At 39.2% G+C, this 16,931-nt stretch overlaps 1 protein-coding gene across 4 annotated transcripts in view; it reads right to left on the bottom strand.

Annotated features, from left to right (window-relative positions):
• LOC110171295 (RNA-binding motif, single-stranded-interacting protein 2-like) overlaps positions 1-16,931 on the bottom strand; it is a 121,782-nt gene that overhangs the window by 42,602 nt on the left and 62,249 nt on the right. For all 4 annotated transcript variants that reach the window (XM_055160193.1, XM_055160196.1, XM_055160194.1 and 1 more), the window contains exons 3-4: positions 13,946-14,004; positions 11,697-11,788 (exon numbers count right to left, since the gene is read on the bottom strand). In XM_055160193.1, the coding sequence (XP_055016168.1) occupies positions 11,697-11,788; positions 13,946-14,004 (151 nt within the window). The remainder of the gene's footprint in view (positions 1-11,696; positions 11,789-13,945; positions 14,005-16,931) is intronic.

Genomic DNA, 16,931 nt, shown 5'->3' with positions numbered 1-16,931 from the left:
AAGGTGCATCAAATACTTTTCTCTATGGAAACGTTTTTGTTGTTTCTGGAATGTTTCACAGTATGGCATTAAACCTTTCTATCTCCATGGAGACCAAACCAGAGCAAGTTACAGGTCAGATCTGTAGAGAGGCGACCCTGCTCACAGTCAGAATGTCTGTTTTTCTGGATATTTTTGAGTTATAAAACCACCTGTAATTGAATAAATGTCAAGTAGAGATTTTAATGTGCAACATCTCTGGAACATTCTAGGCAGAGCAACGACATATCCATAAAAACAAACAGGTGACGAACCAACCAAAAAGCTATATAGTGCACCTTTTACATAGTTCACTTCAGTTCATCTTTATTCTGGACTCATGGTTCATTTTTAAAATAGAGTGACATTACAAAAACAACAAACATGTATGTTTTTAAAAGACAGCCGGACCAGCGTCTCCACATATTAGACTGAGCTTATTGCACTGAATCTCATATTTGTGAGTGACATTATTATTTCATTGTCTGATTTGTTCAATCTGCAAATAAAACTGTTCGTTAAAGTTCTTAGTGCAGTTTGCAAAGTGTTCACTCGTGCAGTAACAAAGATCTCAGTCACGCTCGTCCATCGTGGCCTCCTCAAAAGCACCGTAAAGTGCCATTGTAGGCCTTTGCAAACTGGCTTTTTTATAATGAATCCAGAGGTGAGCTGTGAACATGATTTAAACAAGAACAACTTTACATCATTTGTACAAAAACCAAACTGATGCATAAGAGGATTTGCCTGAGCACAGAGTATCCTACACTGTCTGTACATATCATCATCATCATCATCATCATCTGCCACATAGACAAGTCGTCCATGTGAAACTGTGATGACATCAGAGTGTGGTCATGAATGAAGTGTAAAACATGTGTGTCATGAGTTGAGTGCATTCTTGTCTCTTGTCCTAAAGGTCACGCTCTGATCTGAGGTGTGACCGTGTGTTTTTGAGCTAGAAAAGTTACACAGTGTCTTTAAAATGTGATGGCATTATTCTCATGTAACTTTGTGTCTCCAGTCTGTGGTATATTGGTTAGTGTTTGGCTCTTTAGTTCAAAAAATGCAAATCTCAAGTTACAGAATGATAGAAATAACTCCTCCATCTGAAATTAGGATCAAATTCTCGTCATGAATGGACTGTAAAATATGCGTGGGATGTGTCCACTAGAAAAGTTACACAGTGCATCTTTAGTGGTATTATTCTGTTATACTGACATGGATGTTTCAGCTGAAAGAACTTTAAATCATAAGACATAAGACTGATACGGCAAATGTGTGTCTCCAATCCCAGGTAGATTTTGAGTTTGAATAGTTTGTAGAGTTACACAGACAAGTGGTTCCATGTGAAATTGTGATGACATCAGAGTGTGGTCATGAATGGACTAAAATATGCGTGCGATGACTTCAGTGCATTCTTGTCTCTTGTCCTAAAGGTCACGCTCTGATCTAAGGTGCGTCAGTGTTTTTTCTGGTGAATTTTCCAGATTGTTGCAAACACGGTGCATCTTTACAATTCAGTGGCACCATTCTAACACAACAGTCATGAGAGCAATAAAGCAAATTTGTGTCTTCAATCCCAGGTATATTTTCAGTTTGAATCTCCAGTAACCTTATATAGGCCACGTTTACATGTTGTTTTTAATTCTGAATTAATTGTTCTGAATGAAACAGTTTGGAATTAAAATATTCTCCTTTGAGTTTACATGAAAATAATAATTCTTAATTGAGGTTTACAAAACAGGTTAAATTGCCTTTATTTAATTCTGCTCAATGTCTGGGGGTGGGGAAGGGTTCTGATTGGACAGAGACACAAATGTATTTACATCGACCAGAAGAAAACACACACTTCAGCTGCTACCGGCTTTTCTGTCATCTCGGTTTATCGTTACGCCACGGACATAAACATGATCCAAACTTTTTCCACAGTGGTTCTGATGATAATTGCACAGCAGCTGGAGAATTCTCTCATCACACTTTACGTCTGTCAGCTGAGGAGGAGAAGGGAAGAGTGTGGGAGAAGGGAGGAAGAAGACTAAGTCAACAGCTGCTCTACCTCAGCCCACTTCCACATCCTACTCACAAATCCAAAGAGACGTGGAGGAAAGTCCAAAGCCAGGACTGGTTTGGAACGTCCGGATCACGTCAGAAGGACGACACAACAAGCATGCACTGAACAACCGCAAACGTTTGCACACGTTTACATGATTGAGGAATAAATTAATTCAGCTTTAAAATTGGAATAAACCACCCACTTACTTCAGAATTAAGTTTACCATATTTTTCGACACAATATCAATAATGTTGAATTCTCTCGTCTATTTTCCATACATAATTTGCACAGATTATAAGGAATATAATCATTATATAACGAAACAAACGGACAACACTTGAGAATGATCTTTAGCCCAGGCGTCCATGATCCATCGGCAGATCATGGTGGAACTTGCCCGGTGTTACCTTCCTGTTTTGGTGAATGTGGGTTATGAATGTGAATGTGGGTGGATCATTTAAGTTTTATTTTTTTTATTTTTTTTGACTGACTTATTTCTGATGACTCAAATTTACATTGAGTAATAATGTGTTTAATCCAGTTTTGTGCACATTTGTTTACATTTTACAGAAACTAAACTTAAAACCACATGGCTCATTTGCATAAACTATAAGCGCTGAAAAACAGCAGCTCGCTCCTTGTGCGCTGATGTGATTCAGCTTCTGTCGGACTAAAAAACACAACTCATTTACTCTGTGAGGCTCCTGACTACAGTCGCCATAATGCTCTGACAATCCATCAAGCCGTGCAGCTTCATAGTTACTTAAGTCGTACTAAAACATTCTGACAAATTTTTTGAGCACCGTGTACCACATAAAATCAGTTCGAGGTCAGTAAACACAACCAGAATTAATACATTTTTGATTTTGAGAAAATTAAATAATTTTAAGTGCGCCGTATAGTCCAAAAAATACAGTAATTCTGAATTATCATTTTCATTAGGAATTAAGTATTTGCATGGTCTTTATAAAACAGAATACATTTTTATTCAGAATAATGTTTTTTTTATTCAGAATAAAAGCTTCCATCTAAACGTGGCATTAAACAAGTCGTCCATGTGAAACTGTGATGACATCAGAGTGTGGTCATGAATGGACTATAAAATATGTGTGTGATGAGTTGAGTGCATTCTTGTCTCTTGTCCTAAAGGTCACGCTCTGATCTGAGGTGTGACCATGTGTTTTTGTGCTGGATTTTCCGGCTTGTTTCCTCGCACATGCGCTGACTTCTGAGCGCAGCAGAGTAACAGAGTAAGACTCGGGGCTATTTATATCACTGTATTGTTTTGCAGCAGGCGAGCGCGTGCACACGGCCCTGTGGGTGTGGAAGCAGAGGCGTGTCTCTCTCCATGGTGAACCTGAGCTGCACAGGCCTGACCTGAGCTGACCCCACTGCACTCACCAGCCACACGGGGGAAGTTTATCTCTGTACTCAACACAGCACAGGACGTATACTCAGGGACCGGCCCGTATGGATTTTGTTTTATTTATTTACTTATTTTTATCAATGCCAATATCCAATATTTGTTTTGCTACTGGGGCTGATAACTTGACTGACATTTGCCAATACTGATAATAAAGCTTCTATATTTCGCAAAATTGACTCTTGCGAGCTTTAAAGATGCATTGTGTAACTTTTCTTGTGCAAGGTCTGTCAAATGTTTTTCTCCATGGAGATGTTATAGCTTTGTCTGGAATATTTCACAGTATGGCATTAAACCTTTCTATCTTCATGGAGACTAAACCAGACCAGTTACAGGCCAGATCTGTGGAGAGGCGACCCCACTTGCAGTGAGAAAGCCTGTATTTCTAGCTATATCTGTGCTATAAATCCACCTGTAATTGAATAAATGTGAAGTAGAGCTGTTTAATGTCACACTGTGGAACATTCCAGGCAGAGAAGTATTCAGACATATCCATAAAAACAAGCAGATGAAAGACCTCCACCCGAACATTTACATAGTGCATCTACTGCTTCATGACAGTTCACATGACATGAAGTGAGCAGCTCCTTTTACCTTTTGTTAAGCACAGATCAGCAATTCCAGCGCTGAAATTACTAGTTAAGTTAATAAGTTATTCCAGTGAAGGTGTATGGAGTTTAAAAACACAGTGAAGTACTTCCTGTATTACCACATGACATCATAAGGTGGAACAGAGGGTTTTCAATTTGAGAGAAGAACTCAGCCTAGAACCTAAATATGCAGGCTTTGTGTGTTAAACACACTGTTCAGAAAGTTAGTTTAAAAAAGTAGTGTTTGCTTGTTACTCGTTAATCTTTAAAAAGTAATCCCTGATTTTACTTAGTTACCCTCTATGGAAAGTTATTTTTTACTTTACTCGTTACTTGGGTTACTTTTTGATGGTAAACTCCATCTAAGGCTAAATACCGGTACGAGACTGATACTCTACAAGTACCGAAAGGGAAAGTTGAAAAGAACTTTGAAGAGAGAGTTCAAGAGGATGTGAAACTGTAAACAGGTGGGGTCCACACAGTCTACCCGAGGGTGAGGGACGACCGCTCAATTCAGGAGGGTCTTGCACCTCCAAAGTGGTGTACCGTGATCAGCTCTAGGTCGGCCAGGAAAGGCTCAAGTTGGAGCTGGCACACGGGGACAGGCCTGCATACACAGAAATTTTACGTTGCGCCAAATTGAAAAAGGAACTTCATTTCGTTACCAAATTTTCAGTAGTAGTGCATTACATAATTTTTACCCGAAAAAAAATACTGTATTTTTTGGACAAAGTCGCAGTTATTCCATGATTTGGGTGTTTCCTGTGACTTATACTCCGGTGCGACTTATATATATTAAAATGTTCAGACAGACAGCCACAAGAGGGCACTCTAGGCTTGTGTGTCAGTTTTCTGCGCATGTCTCCTGAAGAAAAAGCCTCTGTCCTGCTGCAAGTAGTGAAATCCGCAGCTGAAAACAGTAATCAAGCAGCAGAAAGAAAGTTTGGAGCGAGCGAGAAACTTGTGAGGGACTGGATAAAGACGGGGATGGAGAACACAGCTTCACAGTAACCGAGACGATGCACCATGCAGCTTTCCTGAAGTCACTGGATGGATGGACAAAGCCTGGACTTCAGTGACACTGAAACCATCCTGTTGGGATTCATAAAGGCCTGAATAATTCTAACTGGAACTGATGCTGAGTCTGACGACAGCTACACAGAAGAGGAAGCGGCGCTCTGTTTACCTCCGGAGGTCGAGGAGTTTCTCAGAAGTGACACCGAGGATGAAGAATTGAATGGATTTAGTGATCTGGAGTGAGATGGAGAGTTTGGTAAACTTGTTCTGTTCTGTTGTTTATGTTATAGTTTATCTGAAGAACTGTTCATATGGGACGTTAACAGTCTGTTGTTCTCTCTTCTATTGTTATTACTAGAACTTCAAGATGAAATGTCGGTTCCTGGTCTCTGATTTTATAAAATAAATTTCCCCCAAAAAGTGCAACTTATATATGTTTATTTCTTCTTCATTATGCATTTTTTGGCTGGTGCAAATTATACTCTGGAGCAATTTATAGTCTGAAAAATACGATAGTCAAGTTACTTTGTAGAGTAGTTACGTTACAGTGTTGGGTGTAACATGTGTGAATGAAACAAAAAAAACACAACTCCAGGTCTGTTTGCGATGAGGAAACAACATTATAACATAGATCAGAAAATTAGGTCATATGGCCCCTTTAATCGTGATAAAATCGTAATCGTGATCTGGCTCAAACTAAATGTCGATATCATTCTTTTTGGCATACGGCCCGCCCCTAATGGAGGCTCCACCGCTCCAGCTCGGGGGTATATTTATCTTTATGAAGCCATCAACACCTCAGAGGGGCACGGAGCCCGGGGCATGAGGGCAGTGGAAGTACAGATCAGATTTAAAGTTTACAAGTAGAGAATTTCAAATACTACAGTACTGCAATTCACAGAAGTTTTTTATATTTCACTGCAGTCATTCCCACAGTCAAATATAGCAGCCTCGTTCTGATCAGACACCCTCACACGGATCACTGACAATTCAATTTGACTTTTTTCCTCATTGTGGTTTTGATTTCTTATGCAGTGGTACTGAAGTAGTTTAAAGCTGCAACGTGTAACTTTTCTGGTGGAGGGTCTGTTACCTCCATGAAGCAATAAAAACACATGTGACAGAATAAATGCCCAGTGTACAAGTTTAATGCTACTGTGGAACATTTCAAACAAAGCATTAAAATCTTCAGAAAAAAAGGACATGACAGACCCTCTACAAGAAAAGTTACACAATGCACCTTTAAAGGTCCTGTATAACATAGTGCTGTCAAGCAATTTAAAAAATGGAGAGATTAATTCATTATGATCTGTAATTAATTAATCTAATTAATCTCTTTTTTAATCTCACCTAAAAATTGCTGAGAAAAGCTTCAACTTGTATTTTTATTATTAATTATTCATTCATTATTACTGTTATTATTAATCTGCATAAAATAAACTCAACTTTACAACATATAAACCATAACCACTCCTAGAGTCACATCAGCCCAGTTTGACATTAGAATGTGTTTAATGCATCTTTGTGCAAGTCTCACAGAAACAAAACTTAAAATCACATGGCTCATTTGCATAAACTAAGGGGAGGAAAAAAAAAAAAAAAAAGCTCTTGTGTCCTGATGTGGTTCAGCTTCTACTAAAGGACATGACTCAGTGGAATATAGTTGTTCTCTCTGTGACAGAGGGATGTTGATGCTGAAGGTGAGTCTGTTCTGTGTCTGTGTTGTGATGTTTTCAGATCAGACGTGTGCAGGTTTATCGCAGATGCGGCAAGAACAGGAATGAAAATTAGGCTACAATTCTTTGCGGGAGCGAGCGGAGCAGGACTGCACAGTGCGAGACTGTGTCCTAACAACACATAAAAATAGATTTTATAATAAGGCAACTCGCATACAGAAACAGTAAAGTTAGAGATTTAAAATAAGATTAACGCGATTAAAAAACATAAAGAGCTAAATGTGACTGTAATTAATTAATCGCAATTAACACGATAATTTGACACCCCTAATATAACACAAAATGGACTCTTCTTTAATCCATGTTAGAATGTTCCCTCATCTAAAACATACTTGGAGTTGTGATGTCATGAAGCGGGAGTTTTCAAATTAACAGCTACATTTTACTTTTTGTTTATTTGTTTAGTAGAGCGCAGCAATATCAGGGAGTATGGTGTTTAAAAACACAGTGGAGCGCTTCCTGTATTACCACATGACATCACAAGGTGGAACAGAGTGTTTTCTGTGTGTTATAGGGCCCATATTATGTTATTTTCTGATCTATGTTCTAATGTTTCCTCATCACAAACAGCTGGAGTTGGGTTTTGTTTCATTCACACATGTTTAACACACAAACTCTATATTTAGAAAACACTCAGTTCCACGTTGTGATGTCATGTAGTAATATAGCAATTTGGGGTGTAATGGTACATGTATTTGTGCTGAACCGTTTCAGTACGGGACATTCGGTTCAGTGCAGGGCTGTGCCCGAGTGAATTCCCGCAATTTGTGTGTGTTTACATTCAACCACTACATGTGCAGCTACATGGAAGGCTAATGTAGTTTTATAGAGCGGCCGCCTTGACTACATCCCTCCAACCCACGTGAATCCTCACAAAACTACAGTCATCACGCCGCGGTGTTCAGTTTCACCTCTTGCCAGCACAGAATCTCCTCCCAATACCGACGACCTCTGTCCCTATAGAAAGTGTATTTTCAACCACTGGGGACGTTGTAACTGCAGCAGATGTGCTCTTACTGCAGACACTGTGGACAAGTTGTTTTTTCTGGCCAAAGGTATGATAATTGAATAAAAGTTCATGCTGGAACTGTTCATGCTGCACTTTACTTTTTAAAAACTTTTGTTTACTGTTTACAAGGAATTCATTTTTTATAATATTTTATGTATTTGTTGTTTATTTGGGAATATTTTTATTTAACTTATAAGAATTACCAAGCAGCACTTTGCATTTATTTTATTTTCCAGTTTGTATAATGTTAAAACAAATTGTTGGTTTAATTATTAAATAGGTGTCCAAACTTTTTTCATCAAGGGCCACATATCTAAACACAGATGAAGTAGAGGGGTGATCGAGGGCCGTAGACTGGTGCTCAATACAGTGAATAATTGAAATATGTGCACGTTTAACACGTTAGAATGAGCTATCAGTCTTTATTCATGCTAAGATCCTTAAAACCACACAACAAATATTAAATATTGGCTTTATCAAGGTAGGTTTTCAAAAAAACTTGCTTAAAATGTTAATTTTTAATTGATGTAAAGTAATTTGGACCAAGTTATCTGGCAGCCTGAGGGCCAAGAAAAATTTGTCCAAGGGCCGCATTTGGCCCACGGGCCGTAGTTTGGACATGGCTGGTTTAATAAAAACACAAATAAACAACAAGCAAATGGTTTGTACTTTGTTCCCAAACTGAACTGAAAATGAATTGAATCGTGACCTCAAAACTGAGGTATGCGCCAAACCATGATTTTTATGTATTGTTACATCCCTCATTTGAATAACTTCAGTCTTGGAATTGACACTTCTCAGACATGTGTGAATGAAACAAAAGACAACTCCAGGTCTGTTTGTGATGAGGAAACAACATTAGAACATAGATCAGGAAACAGTGTCATATGGGCCCTTTAATACAGTTCAGAGAGAGAGAGAGAGAGAGAGACTAGAGAGAGAGAGAGAGAGAGAGAGAGAGAGAGAGAGAGAGAGAGAGAGAGAGAGAGAGAGAGAGAGAGAGAGAGAGAGAGAGAGAGAGGAGAGAGAGAGAGAGAGAGAGAGAGAGAGAGAGAGAGAGAGAGAGAGAGAGAGAGAGAGAGAGAGAGAGAGAGAGAGAGAGAGAGAGAGAGAGAGAGAGAGAGAGAGAGAGAGAGAGAGAGAGAGAGAGAGAGAGAGAGAGAGAGAGAGAGAGAGAGAGAGAGAGAGAGAGAGAGAGAGAGAGAGAGAGAGAGAGAGAGAGAGAGAGAGAGGAGAGAGAGAGAGAGAGAGAGAGAGAGAGAGAGAGAGAGAGAGAGAGAGAGAGAGAGAGAGAGAGAGAGAGAGAGAGAGAGAGAGAGAGAGGAGAGAGAGAGAGAGAGAGAGAGAGAGAGAGAGAGAGAGAGAGGAGGAGAGAGAGAGAGAGAGAGAGAGAGAGAGAGAGAGAGAGAGAGAGAGAGAGAGAGAGAGAGAGAGAGAGAGAGAGAGAGAGAGAGAGAGAGAGAGAGAGAGAGAGAGAGAGAGAGAGAGAGAAGAGAGGCGTGAGAGAGAGAGAGAGAGGAGAGAGAGAGGGCGTTAAGGTGTGGGCGTCAGGCTGGGGGCTCCGTGGTGTGGGAGCAGGCTGGGGGCTCACACTGAACTATCTCATCTACTCCATCCAAATGTCGTCTGTCTGCACCACCGCTAGCCCCTCCCTCCTCTAACCCCTCCCTCCATCACACCCAAACCAAAAGAGCTACACCAGGGGGTCTCCAACATTTTTCCTTTGGTGAGCTACTTTTACCAAACAAAAATACCAGAGAGCTACTCGTTTTAGAAATGTTCTACATATAAGAGCCACGGCAAGCCATAGATGGGTACATTTAGAAGTCTATAAACTCTAAACTCTAAACAATTATTCATTTATTAGTGTACAAAGACAAGGCATCATCATCATTCATTAATATAACTGAGAATTCCCTTGGTGAGCAACTAGTGTAGAGTGTAGAGTGAAGTACACGGTGAGGCTGTTAAATGCAGTGATATCGACATTATTTACAGTATTTTAGTCAGATTGTCAAAAGTAAAAACTTCGGCATAGACATAGATGTAGGCATAGTAAGTAATATAAATAACCTCGACCTTTATCTTTTAAAAATACACATTTTCATTAAAAAAAAAACAAAAAAACAACCATTTCTGTCAGAGTTTACTTTGTTCCGATACTGATTATTGCGCCAGCCAAAACTGCAGTATTGATACTTTTGTGGTATATATAGTATTGTGCAGGCCTAGTCTAAAGTATCGATACTCAGATACTAATCAATACTGAAGTACTAGTATTGAAACAAAGAAATACTGATACTGAAAAAGAATCACACAGATGGGACAAAAAAAGTATTATTTTGAGTTGAAATGTGCGTTCTGTTGTCTAAAAAAATTATATAATTGAAGTATCAAAATGTGTATAAAGTCTCTTCTTTAGTATCAGCATTGAGTTTGAAATATTTTGTGACAACACCAAGTTTTAAGTTTGAGAGTGTTTCTGTGTTTTGTTTTTGTTTTGTTTCTTTTTGTGTGTGCATATGGCTTTATAATTAGTTTTATTTTTTTGAGATGTAAAGTAAATTTTGTACAATTTCTGTATGAGTTGAATAAACACATTTTGAAAAAATAAGTACCAGTAACTAAATAAATAAAGTATTACATTTGCTCTCTAGTCATAATTCATTCACTCTACACTGAGCTTTTTAAAGCAACACTGGTAAATGATAGAGATGTAACAATAACCAAAATATTGTGATATCATATCGTAAAAAAAGTCTCACAATAATATCGTGGGCTGTCAGAATATATCGAATCGCGAGTTTCTTTGCTTAATCGCATGGTTTTACAGTAGCAATAGCTAATAAACATCAGAAACTACATTTCCCATGATTCATTTCAATGCAGACAAGATGAAGAGATACGTTTTTACTTGAATTCTTGAGATTATCACGGAAGTAATTCACACCAAAATCTTGTCAATGCATTTTAAAAGCAAAAAAGTCTCCTATCTACAATTATATCAGCCTCTCCAAAATATCACAATAAATATCGTGATAATATCGTACTGAGATATTTGAAGATCGTTACATCTCTAGTAAATGGTCACATTTTTATACAGCACTTTTCCAGCTTCAAGGATCAAAGCGGTTTACAACAAAGAACCACCCACCCATTCACACACACACTCACACAGACACTGGGGGCGAGGCGGGTTAAGTGTCTTGCCCAAGGACACAATGACAGCATTCATATCTGGGAGTTAGAATCACAGACTGTGGGTTAGTAGATCTGCCCGCTCAACCAATGATATTTATGCAGGATTTGAAGTGGGATTCAAACCGCAGACCTTCTGATCAGCGGACAAATGCTCGACCAACTGACCTAGTGTCGTCCATAACTGTGCAACTTTCAGGTGCTGGTACATGATCTGTATAGTACGACCAAACTGCAGAAGAGGAAACTGAAAGCTCAAACCGTTTTTCATAGACATCGATTCATTTTCTGCCATTTTGAACATTTTCCCCGCAGCAATAAACATCCCACATCCACTGAAGGCTTTTATTTGCAGCTTGCACAGTTTAAGGAGTCATAGCTGCCCTGATGAATTAAAGGCTGCCAATCTGCGTCATCAGCCCCTCCAACCACAACCAACCACACACCACAAACACACAGGCCAAAGCGATGGAAGCGTCTCGCCCAAGGACACTACAGAAGCATGCAGGGTTTTGAACAGCCGACCTTCAAGTTTTTGGACGAGCGCTGTTTTGAATGAATAACGATGCTGGTCATTTGTTCGATTATGAAATATTAAATAAAGGAGTCTGTGTATTTGAGCATAGCAGCTGTTTGTGTGCGGGTAACGTACTTTGGCCATCTGAGCTTGGACCCCGCTGGACTTGAGCGCTGTGACGGCTTTCTGCGCCGCCGCCGGACTGTCGAAATCCACAAAGCCATAACCTACGAAAAATACAACAGAACTCACATTAAAAAGGACACATTACACTTTTGTGGGGTTTTAACTGCTAACACAAAACATATTTAGATCACCATGTTACCTTTTGTTGTTTTGAAAATGCTATCTTGATCGAAATCAATGTATTAACATGTTTAAGTGTCTATATATTACGCTGTTTTCTGATCTATGTTATTTCCTCATCAAAATATAACACACAAACTCTGCATATTTAGGCTGAGTTCTTCTCTCAAACAGAAAACACTCTGTTCCACATTGTGATGTCATGTGGTAATACAAGATGGGCTACACTGTGATTTTAAACTCCATACACCTTTACTTAAATCATTTGAATAATTTCAGATCTGAAATTGCCAATCTTTGAAAAACTAAGACTACGTTTACACTGAAACAAATCTCTCTCAAAAAACATTGTGCACTGATGTGGTTCAGCTTTTGTCAGGATAAAGGACATGACTCAGTGGAATATGAGTGTTCTTTCTGTGACAGAGGGATGTTCTGCTGATGGTGAGTCTGTTCTGTGTTTCTGTCGTGTTGGAGATGGTTCATGTTAAACTTTTCAGAGATTATTTGTCTGCAGGCCGTACACGCAGACCGTGTATAGGAATGGACAGATATTCTAGCCTCTTGGTGTTTTGGCGGTGAATTACTTTGCGGCGCATAGACCTACATCAGAGTATCTGTGTTTTCAGGCGTCCACACAGTACCAGATCAGATCTGTACTCAGATGAATTCGTGGGAGCTGGTGGCACCAGATCGTTCTGTCTCTGAAGCCGTTTTCAATCAGATTAGTGTGAACGAACGCTGCATCAACAATGAAAACAACTCGAATACCTACTAGTATGGATGGGGCCTAAAATAAAGCTGTTAATGTGAAGGTTACCACTACATGACATCACAACTTGGAATTGAGCATTTTGAGTTTTGAAGATGACTCCAGGTATGTTTTTGAGGAGGTAACAACAGTATAACATGGCTTAAAGCTCACAAGTTGTGTAATACAGGATCTTTAATAAGTTTCAGTTTCATTTTTGATGCTCTGAGTCCCTTTCTCTCTTTGCTCTTCGCACTAAATCACTCCCCTTTCATTGCGCTATCGCATTCCAATCGGCGACTGCATCAAACTATCAGTGTTCTCACTCTTTTTCACTGACAACATTTTTTCCATGACTTTTTCATGACCTAAAGTGAATTTTCCATGACTTACGACACCTACATGTGTAAAACTGAAATGTTAACCCTTTCCATTCACCTTATGGTTTGGGATTACAGTTTTTGAACATTCAAAATCCTGTCAGTGCATTTAGTGTCGCCTCTTTTAAACAAAAGGTGCAAACGTTCAGAAAGAATCATAATAGTCTAATAATGAGAACTTAACAGAACACTGTAGTTGAGTAAATGAGATACTAAAATTCCATGACATTTCCAGGCCTGGAATATGACATTTTAAATTTTCATGACATTTCCAGTATTTTCATGACCATGGGAACCCTGAACACTGCACATTGCATCAGGTTTGTGAAGTTATAGTGTATTTTGTGTTTTGTATTATGTTTTTGCATATTTCTGTAGAATTGTCAAATGGGAGCGCGGGTGACGTCGACTTGTAGGTGGAGCCTTGGACAGAATCATAAAAAGTGTTTAAATAGTGTCTGAGAGCGATCGCTAGATTACCCAAGCATGCATGGATGACATCTAAAACCTCTTCAGGCATGTTTCTGATGAGGGAACAATGTTATAAAGCTTTAAATCAGGGGTGTCCACATCTCTAAACACAGACAGAGCAGAGGCCGATCGAGGGCCATAGACTGGTGCTCAGTACAGTGAATAATTGAAATATGTGCATGTTTAACTTGTTAGAATGAGCCATCAGTCTTTATTCATGCTAAGATCCTTAAAACACACACTAATATTTAATATTTAGCTTTATTAAAGTAGATTTTCAAAAAAAAACTTGCAGTAAAAAAATATTTTTTAATTGATGCAAGGTAATTTGGGCCAATTCACCTGGAAGTCTGAGGGCCAAGAAAAATTTGTCTGAGGGCCGCATTTGGCCCCCATAGTTTGGACATGCCTGCTTTAAATCTAAAAATAAAAAAAATAAAATAAAAAAGACCACTATTCAAAACACCAACACTCACCTTTACACTTATTGGTCGTTTTATCTAAGATGGCCTTGGTTGACACGATTTTGCCATACCTGGAAGAGAAAATAAACCACGATTATAAAGGTCACATACCAAATGCATTCCAACAAATCATAAGCCAACATAAGAACTGCACGTGTACAAAATGGGTGACACCCTTGGAACAATTAGCTCTCTATTATAGATCTTGTTTCCTCCCTCATATCTTTGTCTGCACCACTGTAAACTTGTCTTCTTTTGTTTTTGACACACCTCTGAGCTAAAAACAGATCTGGAGATGTATTTTTAGCTGTTTTTCAAAACATAAATCTGCAGTTGTCTTGCGTCTTTTTATAAAACTTCTGACATTTTCAAACAAACTGAAACCGAAAACTGAAAGTGGCACTGTCTAACTTTTTGGTAGAGGGCTGCTTGTTTCTATGGATATGTCATTGCTTTGCTTGGAATGTTTAACAGTGTGACATTAAACAGCTCAACCTTACATTTATTCAATTATAGTTAGTTTTACAGCTCAGACATTCTGACTGTGAGCGTTGTCCCCTCTCCACAGATCTAACCTGTAACTTGGTCTAGTTTGCCAGGTTTGACCATTTCGTTTTGGATCAAATTTGACCAAATTTTGAAATTGATCAAAACTTGCTGGAAATGCCTCCAAACAACCTCAGACCACCCCAGATGTAAATATTGCACAATTTTTTGTCACTTGAAGACAGTTTGAGGCCAAAACCTGACATGGACAGAAAAAAAAAAAAAAAAAGGATTTTTCTTCAGGTCCGGCCCTATCGTTCGGACTCAAATTTGACCACATTTTGAAATTGCTCAAAACTTGCTGGAAACGTCTCCAAACAAATTCAGACCACCCCAGATGTAAATATTACACATTTTTTTGTCACTTGAAGACAGTTTGGGGCCAAAACCTGACATGGGCAAAAAAAATTAGATTTTTCGTCAGGTCCAGCCCTGCCGTTTTGGTTCAATTTTGACCAAATTTTGAAATTGCTCAAAACTTACTGGAAACGTCTCCAAACAACCTCAGACCACCCCAGATGTAAATATTAGAGCAGGAGTCTCCAACCTTTTTACTCCAGTGAGGAACTTTTACAAAACGAAAATGCCAGAAAGCTGCAAGTTTTAGCAGTCATGAGAAACTGAGTAAATATACGAGCCAGGGTAAGAATTACTGTATTTTCCGGGCTATTAGGCGCTCTGGATTATAAGGCTCACTGTCATTAAATGGTCTATTTTCAAACTTTTTTCACAAATAAACCGCACCGGACTTTAAATTAAACACAACAGTTGGATGGGTCAGTGGGACTTTGTTTGGTGCGTTCACGGTGACTCTGGGCTTTGTTCAGTTGTGGCGTGTAGGGAGGGTGCTGTCTGGGACCGCTGGATTGTCGGCGTGTTCGCAGTGACTCAGTTGTTCAGTTTTGTCTAGAAGTGGCACATTGCACTCGCTTTTTCTATTCGTTCATCTGTTCCGTTCCCCGTCGGCGTGGAGTGATGAGTGTGTCTGTGGGTGTTTTTGGCTGTGCGCTCGCTGTCTGCTCCGTGTGTGTTTGCGTGCGCTGCGGGTGCTGCAGCTTTGTAGTTTACTGAAGTCGTGCTGGTAGATTCCTATATAGGGCGCTCTGGATTGTGGGGCGCGCAGTCGTTTTTTGATGGGGCTGGAGGTTTAAGAGTGCGCCCTATAATCCAGAAAATACAGCAGATAGGGTACGGTTAGATGGCTATAAAACATAAACCATTATCCATAGTAAGGCACAAAGTTAGGCATCAAAATGACACATGCATAATGGAAACAGGCATTTTATTAATCAAGTTTGACTTATTCAGCACAATATGTGTAATTCAGAAATCCCTTGGCGAGCTTCTTCTTTGGAAGGGGGCGGAGATCTCCCAGTAGCTCCCGAGCAACAGGTTGGAGACCCCAGTATTAGAGCATTGTTTGTAATTTGAAGGCAGTTTGGGGCCAAAATCTGACATGCCTAAAATGTTGATATCTCGCCAGATCCCACTCTGGTTTCCGTAACAATAGGAAGGATTACTACCATACTGTGAAACATTCCAGACCTTTAAGCTTGCATAAGTGAAAAACAGATTGTGTTTGCCAATAAAAATATCATAATAATACACGCCAGCGAAGGCATCATTAACACGAAGTCGTAAAAACTATAATGGTACAGTGTTATAGGAAAGGAAGCAGCAGAACAGACTTGTCGCCGGGCTGGGTACCTTTAATTACGTCGAAATTACATTCAAACTCGGAAACCACAACAGTCAAATTTGTGATATCTCTGGGTAGAAAATTCAAGCCATCTAAAAAAAATGTCAGTGGTTGTAACTCATTAAAATTGGGAAACATTCTTGTGCATTCCAAAGTACAACAAACTCATATAAAAATGTAACTCATGTATCAAGTGTTATATCATGTTTCCAAGGTTTTTTCCCATGTACCCATTGCCCCAGTGCAGATGTTGTATAAGCAGCTCTTGAGGTCAAAAGAAATCTGCACCTAGTCACGAAGAATGTTATTGCGCAATCATCAGGAAGTGTGGGTTAGCATGCTAGTTCTTGTTAGGATTACTCATGGATCTTTAATAAAAACTGGATAAGGCATTCTCACTCTGCTCGAAACCTGCTAGTGGCCGCTCCAGGTACTGCAGCTTAGGCCCAGAAAGAATTCTCCCATAGAGTGCAATGCATTTTGAGAGTTCAAACTGTGCGTGTTCGGCTGACAGGGCATCCACAACTTTCACAAAGGTTGGATTTTGTAGGGATTCTTTTCTATATTCACAACCTAAACATTTTAAAACGTTTAAATCCTCAAAGCGCTTAATAGTTTGTTTTGTAAGACTTAGCCGTTCTGGTTTCTAAGAGTTGTGAAAAGTGCTTATAAACTCTTTGTGATGAATAATTACAAAGTTTAAACAACATACAAGGTACAAGACATTAAGATTATGATTATGATTATGATTAT

Source organism: Boleophthalmus pectinirostris, unplaced genomic scaffold, assembly GCF_026225935.1.
Source record: "Boleophthalmus pectinirostris isolate CB_2022bp ecotype Guang Dong unplaced genomic scaffold, ASM2622593v1 HiC_scaffold_3, whole genome shotgun sequence".
Lineage (NCBI taxonomy): Eukaryota > Metazoa > Chordata > Actinopteri > Gobiiformes > Gobiidae > Boleophthalmus > Boleophthalmus pectinirostris.
The sequence above is the reverse complement of the archived record's forward strand: the minus strand, read 5'-3'. Positions and strand labels throughout refer to the sequence as shown.